Source organism: Galeopterus variegatus, unplaced genomic scaffold, assembly GCF_000696425.1.
Source record: "Galeopterus variegatus unplaced genomic scaffold, G_variegatus-3.0.2 Scaffold4273, whole genome shotgun sequence".
NCBI classification, from domain to species: domain Eukaryota; kingdom Metazoa; phylum Chordata; class Mammalia; order Dermoptera; family Cynocephalidae; genus Galeopterus; species Galeopterus variegatus.
Window position 1 is genome coordinate 151,849 of NW_007730384.1, and position 13,553 is coordinate 165,401.

Below are 13,553 nucleotides of genomic sequence, written 5' to 3' on the forward strand. Positions count from 1 at the left end.
ATGCGGAGAAAAAGCAACTCTCATACATTGTTGGTGGGACTGGAAAATGGTGCAGCCTCTATGGAAAATTGTTTGGAGGTTCCTCAAACAGTTGCAGATAGATCTACCATATGACCCAGCTATCCCACTGCTGGGAATATACCCAAAGGAATGGAAATCATCAATTCGAAGGTATACCTGTTCCCCAATGTTCATTGCAGCACTCTTCACAATAGCCAAGAGCTGGAATCAGCCCAAATGTCCATCATCGGATGAGTGGATACGGAAAATGTGATATATCTACACAATGGAATACTACTCAGCTATAAAAACGAATGAAATACCAGGTATAAAAACAAATGAATTACTGCCATTCGCAACAACATGGATGGACCTTGAGAGAATAATATTGAGTGAAACGAGTCAGGCAGAGAAAAAGAAATACCACATGTTCTCACTTATTGGTGGGAGCTAAAAATAAATAAATAAACTCATTCACATACACACACAAAAAAAAAACCGGAGGGGGGGAAGAAGATATAACAACTACAATTTTCTTCGAAGTTGTTACAACAAGCAAATGGAAAGGACATTCCTGGGTGGGAGGGGGGAGAGGGAGGAGGGAGGGCAGTTTCGGTGACGGGCCATAATAATCAACCACATTATATATTGACAAAATAAAAATTTAAAGGAAAAAAAAAAAGAAAATTGCAATAATAGTACTTAGTGTATTTAAAACTTGATGCATTATGTGAAATTATCTCCCAAAACATTTCATCAATTTAGAATTTCATCGTGTTTGTTAGAAATTCTGCAAGTACTAAAAAAAAAAAATCCTAATTAAAAGTAATCTAAATAAATGAGGGTATATTTTCCCCACAAAACAGCAGGGAAAAGGTAGCTGCTGGTATTTGTTCAATGGCCCAAAAATATCATAGCTGCATATTTGTGAGTTCCTTGTCCTTTCCCTTGTAATGTCAAGGTGACAGCCATTGCTCCAGGCATCATGTCTACATTCAGAATATAATGAGGCAGAGAAGGGAGGTGCCTACTATGACTCTACCATCTTATCAACAAAAATTCATATTCTCATGCGCTTTCACATGTTTATTGTTTATTAGAACTCCACAGTATGTTTATTGATTTGAATGTTGTCATATGAACACCACAGCTGCAAAAAAGGCTGGGAAATGATTTATATTTGTAGTCTCTAAAGTTGAGACAGGGAAGGGAGAATGTGGTAGGAAATTGGTGTGGGACAGCAAAATATCAATGATTTTTAAGCCCACAGAACTGTCTGAAGATGTTCATTTTTTTTGTTTTCCAAAATTAGAAACCTCAAGCTTTCTCATCAGTCTTATGGGTTACAAAAAGATATGTCTGATTGTTAAAATTTTATTTGCCTGATAATGTATGAGGTTGAGCATCTTTTTCATTAAAAATTTTTTTGATCATTTGTAAAAAAAATAAATAAATAAAAATAAATAAATAAATAAATAAACATTTCTTTTACACATGGTATTAGAATTAATTACAGATAGAAATATTGTCTTCATTAATATTTATTTGTAGTAGTATGTACAGGTGTTTTGAGACTTACATTTTACATATGCCATCATAAAGAGGACAATTTAATTCCTCAATCCAAAAATATTCTTTTAAAAATAACTTGATATTGTAAAAATGTGAAGTTTATTTTTGTGAAAGAATTAGCCAAGTGTAGAACTTCTACCTTTGGTATGGATAAAATGCTCTTTCAGGACAATGACCATATCCTTGTTGTATACTCCTTGCTGGCACTGGTTTTGCTAATCTGCTCTCTTGAGTGTTAGGCCTGGGAAGAGACTTTGGTTGGCTAAAATATTCTGCAACAGGTATTTTCGTATTACTTCTTCTTATAAACAATGGGGGCTTCTGCTCAGCCTCTGAAATTAGAAAAAAACTAAATAAGACCATAATTGAGACACTGAATACAGCTTCTGCCATGTTTTAGTAGCACATGATACACAAAAAGCTATATGAAGGTTAGGTGAATCATTTACACCCAAAATTCATAAAAGAATCTTTTCTCATCTTTCTTTCTTACCACCTGCTTATCTTTAATGACTTATTCTAAAACATGTAGGATATGGTTCTTTCACTCTTAAAAGCAAACACGATTTTGGTAGAAATGGTTGAGAGGTGATGGTAGGTAAGAGTGGAGGCCAAGGGTGGGATCAGTGAGAGAAGAAGAAAGATCTATGGTCTTGATAAGACCAGAGAATAGACAGGCAGGTTAAAACAAGTTAATTGTACTCAGAAGACTTTCCCAAGGCCTACATGGTTGCACATAAGCAGTAATAGGGATTTGGGGAGACACTGAATATCAACAATGGAGATGAAGGGCCATGATTGGGCAATTTATTACAAAACATTTCCAAGTATCTAGACAGGGTTAAATATATGTGAGAACTATAGGTAAGACATAAAGTTGAATAACAGAAATCATTGTTGTCATGATTTTATAGTCCTATGCTGAGGGAGTTTGATAGAAGAGGCCACATAAAATATACTCTCCTTGGAGTCAGAGTAAGGGAGTACTTTCTCATTTAAAAGGACACATTATTACCTTTTAGCAATAACAGGAGATTGGTTAACTCCAACAAAACCTGCTGGGACCTAGTGTGACCCCAAGGAATTCTAATTGATTACCTTATCACTCCTTGTATAAAGAGAACTTGTAGAAAGAACAAGACAGATTTTTGTTTGAGGCTTTTAGATATACTTCATGGTTGTTGCTCTATAATCTTTATTGCTATACTTATGTCGAAGCTAGAAGTTACCAAACCTCCAGGGATGGTTCAGTTTGGCTATTCTGGACCAAAGTAGGACTTTCTACAATTCTCAATTCTCCCTGGTCCAAATTGTAGACTAAGGCTTGGCCTCTGGTGGGGGCACAAAACTTTTTTTTCTATTGAATTTTAGCTGTCTATAGGGTACCTGCTTGAAGCTGATTGCCATTTTGCTCTTTTCTCTGGTTTACTTGGTTTTCAGTGAAATCATTTAGCTCCATGATAGTTAAGCTGTGAAGAACCAAAACTCTAAGATCATTGGCCTTTTTTAAGGTCAATGCAGGGTTTCCCTTTTCAATGACTTGGCATGACCAAAGCGATAGTTCCTGTTGCCCTGCTGCTTCCTCTTGCTTCTCAAAGAGTGTTTGTCCCTGCTGAGGCACTTTGCCTTTCAAAACAAAGGTAAATTTAAGCCAAATTTATCTTTATGAGAAAATTCAGCAGATGCTGTCCCTTAAGAGTGGAGCTGAAAATCACTATTGTACTTTACTGTTTTTCTTTAAAAGCACAGATCCGTAAAATCTATGCCCCTAGGTAGTAAGTACTTACTGGTTTCCTAACACTGACTCAGTAGTTATCACAAACTGTACTTAACCTTTTGGTTCTTCCTTATTTCCTTCAGATCCTTGACTTGACACTCTAAATCAATTGGAGAAAGAAAAAAATGAATTTCACAGACATAAGCATGTATTTTTTGTAGACTACACTATCAATCAATAAGCTCAGTGTATATGTATCCTAAATATGCTATCCCAGTTCCTTGTTTTTAATGCATACAGTATCAAATTTACTTCCCAGTGAAAAATTCTTCCCACTTTGAGTAAATATCTAACTAGTATATCACATGTTAGTCACCAAGGTAGAAAGACTTACTATCGCCCAGTCCCTGATTTTATGGAAACTTTAAGGTAGAGGTAAATTGCAATGCAGAATTCTTCTCTATCTTTAACGCTTTTTAAATTGACATATTACAGTTTAATATTTATTTTCTCTGACTATAAACTTTACCCAACTTTTAATTTTAAAGCAACAAGTTTTTTCTCTCTCAGGTTAAGTAACATCTTACCACACATTCTTTCATCATGATATTATACATAAATATGTATTTTTCTTCTTCACTGGAAATTACAGGGTTTAAGAAAAATTTCTCATGAAATAATTTTGAATTCCCTTAGTAGTTATTTTTCTCTCTGACAGCCCCCAGGAATATTTCAGAGAAAATTAAGGAAAGGAATTTATTTTAATCTTGCATAATTCTACACAAAAATAGTAATACCTATGTGGTATGTGTTTAACAAAATATACAGTAACCACAATAATACAAGTTTGGTTGTATTTATTGCTTCTATTTTTAATTAAATCAAAAAGAACTGTATGATGTGACTTCAAAAAGTTTGTGGGAAAATGGAATTAAAAGATAAAAATAAAAATATAAACTTAATTTCTCAACATAACCTCCATCAAGTTCAAGACACTTTTGTAAGCAATGATACCAGCCATTTAGTCCATCCCTAAAGAACTGAGGGTCCCAGGAATTAAACCATGTCAGTGCAATCTTTCTTACATTATTAACAGAAGAAAAATGGTGCCCTTTAAAGATTTTTTATGATTGGGAAACAAAAATAAGTCTTAAGGAGCCAAATCAGGACTGTATGGTGGATGCCTGATGATTTCCTTTTGAAACTCTCAAAATATTGCCCTTGTTTGATGAAAGGAATAAACAGGAACATTGTCATGGTGATGAAGGACTCTCTGGTGAAGCTTTCCTGGGTGTTTTTCTGCTAAAGCTTTGGCTAACCTTCTCAAAACACTCTCATAATAATTAGATGTTATCATTCTTTGGCCCTCCAGAAAGTCAACAAGTAAAATGCCTTGAGCATCCCCAAACACGTTGCCATGACCTTTGCTCTTGACTGGACCACTTCCAACTCTTGGTAGCCATTGCTTTGATTGTGCTTTGTCTTCAAGATTGTACTGGTAAAGCCATGTTTCATCTCTTGTTACAATTATTCAAAGAAGTGCTTCAGGATCTTGATCCCACTTGTTTAAAATTTCCATGGAAAGCTCTGCTCTTGTCTGCAGCTGGTGTGGGTGCAACAGTTTTGGCACCCATTGTGCAGAAAGTTTGTTCAGCTTTAATTTCCTAGTGAGAATTGTGTTAGCTGAACCAGTTGAGATGTCTGTGGTGTTGACTATTGTTTCTGCTGTTAATCATCAGTCCTCTTCAATTAGGGCTTGAATGAGATTAATTTTTTACTTGCAAATTGATGTGGATGGTCTGCCACTGCAGGCTTCATCTTCAACAGCATCTCATCCTTTTTAAAAATGAGTTATCCATTTTTAAGCTGCTGATTTCTTTGAGGCATTGTCCCCATAAATTCATAAGGCATCAATAATTTCACCATTCTTGCATCCAAGCTTCATCATCAATTTGATGTTTGTTCTTGCTTCAATTTTTGTAGAATTCAGTTGCTCTGACTGGGGCTCTTTCTAACTGATGTCTTATTCTTCTTAGTGCCTCAAACTAGCTCCTATTTAGACATGTTACAAGTTAGTAGAACTTATTTTGGTGCAAACATGCATAGTTTTTTCATAATATGCATTTTTCTTGAACTTTTTGAAGACCTTTTTCAAGAACTTTTTGTATGTTCTTAGATTTCTAGGTGGCTAATCTTGCTTTGCCCTTAGTGAAAAGAGAATTTTTCTCAAAAAGAAAGGTTATTTGATAAGGAAGACATAGCCCCTGCCAAAATGTTCTGAACAGCAGGATTGAGAACAATTTTTGTATTACATTTATGAAAATGGAATAAAACAAAATTGCAAGTATATTGTAGTCAGTTAGTGAATAAAGAGGAGACTTAAAACCTCAGCATATTTAGCATTTTCAAAGATAAACAACAAGATAATTCAAAGTCTTTATGTACTAGAGGCCCTCTAGGTGGCCATTTTATCTAATTACCTGGTCAGTTGATGTCCTTCCCAAACTCCGGTCAGTACTTTTGCTTTTGCAGGTGAATTTGGGGATGATTTAACTGCGGGTGGTGATTTAACTGTGGGTGGCTTCCCAGTCTCTGCCACTGGTTTTACTGAGCTATTTCTTCTGCAGTGAGTCAACAAGTTTATCTCAGCCAGCTCAGAATGAATCAAAGCTGAGACCCACTCTTTCTCTGATTTAAAAGAAAAAAGGTGGGGGTTGTAATTATCATATTGGCTGGAAATACAGGATTAGTTCTTTTATCCAGCACCCCAGTGTGAAAGGCTGGTAATCTGTTTTCTGGGCAGGTTTCTGCAGTGAAGTTGGTTCACTTCAATTTGGTTTCTGTTGACATATGACACTGTAGCATGCTCACAGTATTTAATTCACTGAGGTAATTGTCCCTCAATAGCAGTGGAATAGTTTTAAAATATCAAGTAAAACATAAGGTTATCTGTTTGATATAAGGTATAAAGAATAATAAGTACAATATGATCCAATTAAAAGATAGACTAATTTTTAAATAATATATAGTTACAGGCATATTTAAAAAGAGTATGGGAAAGTATTCACTGAAATAACGTCTGTGGTAATTTTATTGATTATTCCCGTTCTTTCTCATCTTTTTTTGTTGTTGTTGTTCATCTGTTCTTTTCTCTCAACAATAAGCATTTATTACTTGTTTAACTTATTAAATGTTACATTCTTATAATACCCAATAATATAGAGAATAACTAAATACCCACTGCCCCAAGTACTTCTCAACTGCCTGCAAAGTAGTCATGAATTCTTGGGGTAAGGTACTATTTTCAAATACTCCCCATTTTAAAACATTAGTCTGTCCCAAACACATCGGCACTTCCTGACATGGATCAGTGCAGTGATTCTCAAAGAGTGGCTGCATTACCAGCATCACCTAGAAACTTGTTAGAAATACAAATTCTTAGGCCCTACCTCAGAGGTTTTACCTCAGTTAGTCTGAGGTTAGAGGATAGCTGTTCTGTGCCACTTATGGTTGGCATGCTTGGAAATGGCATTTGTTTTCATGGAACAGACCAGAAAGGCCCAAAGGAGGCTGGGAGATGACAGAACTGATGGTTTTGGTGAGGAATTGGCAGAGCTGTTATAGTCTGGAACTTGAAAGGCTGTGCTTTTGCCATCCATACCAAAGCATAGAAATAGGCCCTGTGTTCAGGGTTCACAACAGGCCAGAGGTTGTGCTCAGGGAAAGCCCTGGGTGTGTGGACTCTGCAGGAGCAGAAACCGGCTCTAGCTGAGAATAGGCCTCCCCTGGACACAAGTGTTTCATATCACCCAAATGAGTTCAATTTGAGATGTACTGAATTTGGGGTTCATTGAATGACCAGCATGCATGTGGTTGGATATACAGGACTACAATGATTCTGATACTGAAACACTGGAGAAATAATACTGCAATGTTATCTTTGCAAATTCAAGGTAGAAAACTTCAGATATTGGCATATTCCCAGTATCTTACAATAAACTGAAGCTCGGTGTTGGCAAATGCTTATCTCACTCTCACCTTTTGTACTTGCATGAAGCAGCCACTGTAGAACTTCTGCCAGAGAATCAGTATGTAAAATACTGCAGAGCTTTGCCAGGATCTGACAGAGAATGTTAGGGTTACAAAGTGAGTAAATAAACAGAACAAGGCTTGTAAGGTTTCCTTCCCCTTCTCCAGAATCTCATCTTCCCATATGTCACTCTGTACGTGTCAGTTGGGATTTTAGATTGGGAGCCAGATTTCAAACAGTACACAGTGAAATCTTAGCAAAACAACATTTCCAGTACAAGAACTAGGTTAGGTTAAGTGGTGCAGGAGATGTTTCTCTTATTTTGTCTGTTCAGTACTAACAGACAGTAGGAGCAATTCACCTCCTTGGGGAAACTGATCCTTTTTCACTGCACCATGTCCATCTAATGGGCATCTGCCATCTGTACTGCTCCTCTTCACAGTCCAAGGGAGAGCGATGTGCTCTCAGCTGGATTCATCATTGCACCCCAGCTCCTTGTACACAGTGGTTGGCCCAATGGGATAGGAATATAAATACCTTTAGTTAATCAGAATCCTTCCTTGAGTTTTTTGTTTGTTTGTTTTTTAATCTGGAGCTACAGGCTGAAGTATAGGTGACAGAGGAGATAATTTATGAAATAATTAATTCTAATAAAAATGTATCATAATAAGCATTAAAACAAAAGTACGAAGTATTAAGTAAGCACATGTAATGAAGTTTCCAGTTTGAACCTTAATTGTGTCTGCTTTTGGAGTTTAGACATTTCTGGAATTCATATCTGTCTCTTGAACTTCAGTCCTATATATCCATCTGCCAACCAGATGTACCCAGTTAGATACACTGTAGGTACTTTGAACCCAAAATATCTAAAACTAAGCTCATATTTCTCTTCCTAAAACTTGCTCCAAACTTGCTGTTCCTCCTGGTTCCCCTGTCTCAGTGAACACCACCAGCATGCATTGAATTGTCCAAGCCAGACCCCAGGATTCACCCTGGACAACTCCCTTGCCATTTTACACAACATACTGCCAAACAAGAAGTGAAGCAAATTACAAATTCTACCTTCTAAATATTTCTCAGATCTCCCCTTTTTCTTTTTCCCCACTGCCTTGACCTGGTCTTAGCAACATCAGTTCTCATTTAAGCTACTACAACATCCTTTCTCCTAGTCTCTGCCTTAAATCTTAAATTCTTATTAATTCAACAAATGTTTGTGCCAGTAATTGATTTAGATGCTGGAGATATAGAGAAGCAAAATTAAAGGGCTGATAAACCAACTGCCCTATATTGAATTTTGTTATAATATTAAGATTCCTATCCTCAATGATGCAATGTCCTAGAAGAGAGCAAGTTAAATTTGCTCCTAATTTCACAACAAATTAACAACTGTGGCAAAAATAGAAAAAGAGCCCTGTGATATTTTCTAGGCCACTCTGCCTGTATTTTTTTTCATCTATATAGTGATTTTCATATTACTCCTAACTTCTAACTCATAGATCACTCACTGAACTATATCCTAGAGAATATAATTATCCTTTTCATGAGAGGAAGTATAATATGTCTTCCTAGGAACCTCCTGCATTCTCTTTGGGTACCTAACCAGATGCAAAATGGACCACAGTAGCCTCCAGTGCCTTGAGGTAAACATTTATTTGTGCAGCTTGGAGCAGGGATAGCTAAGCCTGTAAACCAGGCTCCTGAGTGTCAGGGAAACTATAACTATTCCAAAGGGCCTCAATCCAGTCTAGATCAGATCTGGAGAAAAGGAAAAGTACCCAGTGACTAGATTCTCTTTGTTATTTCACCCTTGGAAGTCTATTAAAGTCACTCTTTGGAATCCCTCAAAGAACTTTTCTACTATGATCTCATGATTTCTTGGAGCAGAGTAACCTTAAATCCTCAAGGTAACCCCATTTTCTTTTGCCATGGAGGTAACTGAAATACTATATAAGGGGTTCTCTGTACTATCATGGTTGGAAAAAACTCAGAGCAGACTACCAGGAAGGTTTCTGAAATTGAAAAATCCTCTGCTTCCAACTTCAGAGGATGGGTTCTCAGAATCAGATGTAGTCACCATTGTCCAGCAAAGATTCTGGGGAAGCCAGCCTTGGTACCTACCATAAAAGTTGTTCTTTTGACATCCTCCCTCTTGCAGGAGTTTCCAGTTCTCATTTTAATAATCATGTTCTCCAAAATAGTTCCTGAACTTGTGTTCTGAGTGTCTGTCCTGAACACTTATCATGAAATGGCAGAATGTATCATTGATACCCTCCTGTTTTATTGGCATTACCAGAGAATGTCAAATCTGTGTGCTCTAAGGATAATTGCAAATTTAGCAGATGTGAAAATTCCTTAATCCAACTGTAGAATGGAACGTTTTCAATTGCTCACACTAGGAGGAAGCTCCCTAGTCATTAGACCCATTGGATTTGGAATCAAAGTCAAGGATTCATCCTCAGTTTATGTGTGTCATGGCTTGAAAGGGAGTGGGCAAAGAACATGGTTCAGCACCTCTTTAAAAATACCTTTTCCCTCCCAAGTCATAAGGTCAGGTCTGGAGGATTTAGTGACTCTGAATCTTTGTAAAGAGTGGCACTGGATAGCAGATCAGAATCTTTCAGAATCTCATGCTAAGCATGTGTAGCTTAATATTATACCAAAAGCTCGATGGAACTACACAGATTTCTGGAACTCATTCCCTGCACAGAGTTCTCTTCTTCAGTATCTAAGTTGGCAAATTCCAGATACCTCAGCATCTCCAAACTCTAAATTGTTTTTTCTACCTAATGAAGCTGCTGCTCTCTGTTTGGGTTCCACTTCTCTGTGACATGATTAGGAATGTAGCCCAGACAGAAGTCTAGGTTGAATGTGGAAATCACAATTGTTTCTTTTCTCTCAATGGTCATAAATCTGTGCTGTCCATTACCCAATACCTGAAAAGAATTTCTTTATATGTCTTGCTGAATTATACGGTTGTTTATAGCAGGGGGCTAAGTCTTGAACCTAATCTATCATTTTGGACCCAGAATCCCTTGCCTGTAACTTTGTCACCCCTACCTCCTAAAAGTAATTCTGCATATTGTATTCAGAATGATTTTTCTAAAGTACACCTCTGACCATAAAATCCTTGTACTTAAAAATGTAATTTTAGTACTATTCAGCAATTAAAATTCTTTACTGGCTTCCCACAAGCCCTTGTGATGAAATCTAGACACCTTGATGTGGTGTCTAAAGTACTTCATTATCTGGTCTCTGCTTAAGTCTCCAGCCCCATCTCTTGCTGCCTTCTCTCTGCACTCTCTGCATCAACCATATTAATTGTTTTTAGTTTCTTGAATCAACAATGGTCCCACCTCTTAGCCTTAAAATATGAAAATATCACCTCTTTCCTTGACTGGGAAAGATCTCTACCATACTTCTCTTCATCTTCTAATTATATCTCAAATATTCTTTAGGTCTCTTTCTCCTTAAAGGCTCTCATAGCTACAAAGTCTCCTGCTATAAATGATTACAACACCTCCACAGTCCCTCTCATAAGCTCTGTGCTTATGAGAAGGAACCAATTGTATCCCCAAGCTCTAGCATTTTGTGGTTTGACATTAAATATATAGAATAAATGGACGAGTTTGGCAGATTTTTGATGTCAGTAGTAAAGAGACTGTTGTTTCCGTAAATTCCAGATCTTTGTGAGGAAGGCTTAAAACAAGATGCTAATAGACACAGAATTCTGTTTTTCTTTTCCTTTAAATTAGTAATCATGAAATTGCATACTCTTTCAGATATACCTCTGCACAAATATTTCTTGATTTCACAACCCACTCATAGTTAACCCTGGATAGTAGAAAATTGGAAGATATTTCAGAGTTTTTTGTAGAAAGCATGGGAGGATGAAATACATCCAAGATGAGCTCTATATTTATGGCTCTTTTATAGCAAAAAAACCTTGATAAGACCCATTTTATCCCTTTATTTCCTCTTCTTTCATTTATTTAACAAATAGTCAACAACTATTTTATAAAATGCCATGATCTGTGTGCCAGTTAATATTTTTTGAGCAAAGTGATAAGTGCTAAGGAATCAGTTGTGAACAAAGCAGACAAGATCCCTGCCTTCAAAGACTTTACATTCTACTGGATTTTATATTAATCAATATCCAGTCACATCAATATCTGTAAGATGGAAGATACTCTTGAGAGGAAAGCTGTTTAATAGATGCCCACAAAGCCAGTTCTATAGGATCCTGCTGGTCTATTGATGTGCCCAAGAAGACAGTCTTACTAAAACTGTACTAGCTTATGATTTGTTTGAGTCAAGGGCCTATGTAGTTAACTGATTTTCTACAGTTTCACTTTGATCTTGGTATCAATTTTCTTCTTAATATATTTATTCAACATTCAACAATACTTATTTAATAGGAACTAGGTATCTAGCACTTATCTGGGCACTGAAGATAAAGCAGTAACCAAGACAGACAAGCATAAGAGATCTTGGAAGACTTAAATTTTAGTGGGAGTGGGGTGGGGAGAGAGAGACAATATTGAAATAAATGAATAAATATGAACATATTACTTAATAACCAAGGGTAATGGGATAGAAAATGACTGAATAGCTACTTTAGAATGGGTGGACAGGGAAAGTATATTTCTGAGTAGTGATACTTAAAATGAAACCTGAAGGAGATGAAGGAGACCACAGAGGATCAAGGGGAAGAGAATTCTTAGTAGGGAAAAGTGTGAGTGAGCAAAGTAAAGGAAGATCACTATGGCTAGAGTGTAGAGGGTAAGGAGAACAGTGCTTCTGAAGACTCTGTATAATATAAAGCCTTTAGTCAGAATCATCAGGAAATTATGTATAAACACAAGTCTAATCTTGTGTTAAGTATAAACATAAGTCTAATCTACTCTCCCTTCTCCATCTTTTTAAAAATTCTCCTCCCCAATTTTAATAATCAGCATAAATTATTATACCAACACCACTGTTATGCACTACTTTTTAAATAGTTCATTATCAGGATTATTCCATTACCATCCATACAACATGCTCTATTACTTGTAATTGTTACTACAGATACTGATTACTTAAAATTGCTGTTAGAATGATAATTACAATATTTTGACCCTTACTTTATTGTAGTGTGTCTTACAGTGGGGCAATGTGGAGGTTACCAAAGGGATTCAAAGAAAAAAATGGCAGAAGACAAATATCAGCTGTTTAATCTATTCTTGAGTATATGTCATTCTCAGAAATAACTATGGCTAGGAAGATCCTTCTAGGAAGCTGATATGACACATCACTATTCATATAACTAAGTTTATACTCCTAGGCAGAGAAGGTTTGAGGAAATAGTTTTACAAAGATAAGAGAGAGAACCCAAAGGAATGGAAATCATCAAGCCAAAGGTATACCTGTTCTCCAATGTTCACTGCAGCACTATTTACAATAGCTAAGAATTGGAACCAGCCCAAATGTCTGTCATCAGATGAGTGGATATGGAAACTGTGGTATATCTACACAATGGAATACTACTCTGCTATAAAAAAGAATGAAATACTACCATTTACAACAACATGGATGGACCTAGAGAGAATTATATTAAATGAAATGAGTCAGGCACTGAAAGAGAAATATCACATGTTCTCGCTTATTTGTGGGAGCTGAAAATAAATAAATAAATACACAAAAAACCAGGGTGGGGAGGGAAGAAGACACAACAATTATAATTCCTTGAAGTTGATATGACAAGTGAACAGATATGAGGTTGTTGGGAGGGAGGGGGGAGAGGGAGAAGGGAGGGAGATTTCAGTAATGGGCCACAATAATCAACCACATTGTATATTGACAAAATAAAATTAAATTAAAAAATAAAAAAAAGCAAAGAGAGAGAGATGAATGTTGATTGGAAGAATCTCTGCCTTAAAATATGTGAAGTATGTAAGGTAAATATACAGGGAGTGGCAACAAGTTAGAGGTAGTGCCTCTCAAGCATTAGAAAGATGATAAAGAAAGATATGAGAAGAATAGGACCAGGTTTTCTTGGTAAATGCCAATCTTCTCATGATGTCCAAACCAAAGATTGTGTAAGAGTAACAGGATTCCAGGGAAAAGTAAGGTTGAGATGAAAACAGGAGAAGACCTTTGACTTCAGGCTAAGTAGTTTTAAATCAATTCAGTCATCAATTAGGAAACATTCAAGAGTTTTATGTATGCTAGCATTGTTTTTTTTTTTTTTTTTTT

At 36.3% G+C, this 13,553-nt stretch overlaps 1 protein-coding gene across 1 annotated transcript in view; it reads right to left on the reverse strand.

Moving 5' to 3' along the window:
- Positions 1–1,707: 1,707 nt before the first annotated feature.
- The window catches only part of LOC103602751 (chromosome unknown open reading frame, human C4orf17), a 35,336-nt gene continuing 23,490 nt past the window's right edge, over positions 1,708–13,553 (reverse strand). The window contains exons 5-8 of the mRNA XM_008587191.1: positions 7,328–7,409; positions 5,770–5,977; positions 3,406–3,449; positions 1,708–1,904 (exon numbers count right to left, since the gene is read on the reverse strand). Of these exons, the coding sequence (XP_008585413.1) occupies positions 1,708–1,904; positions 3,406–3,449; positions 5,770–5,977; positions 7,328–7,409 (531 nt within the window). The remainder of the gene's footprint in view (positions 1,905–3,405; positions 3,450–5,769; positions 5,978–7,327; positions 7,410–13,553) is intronic.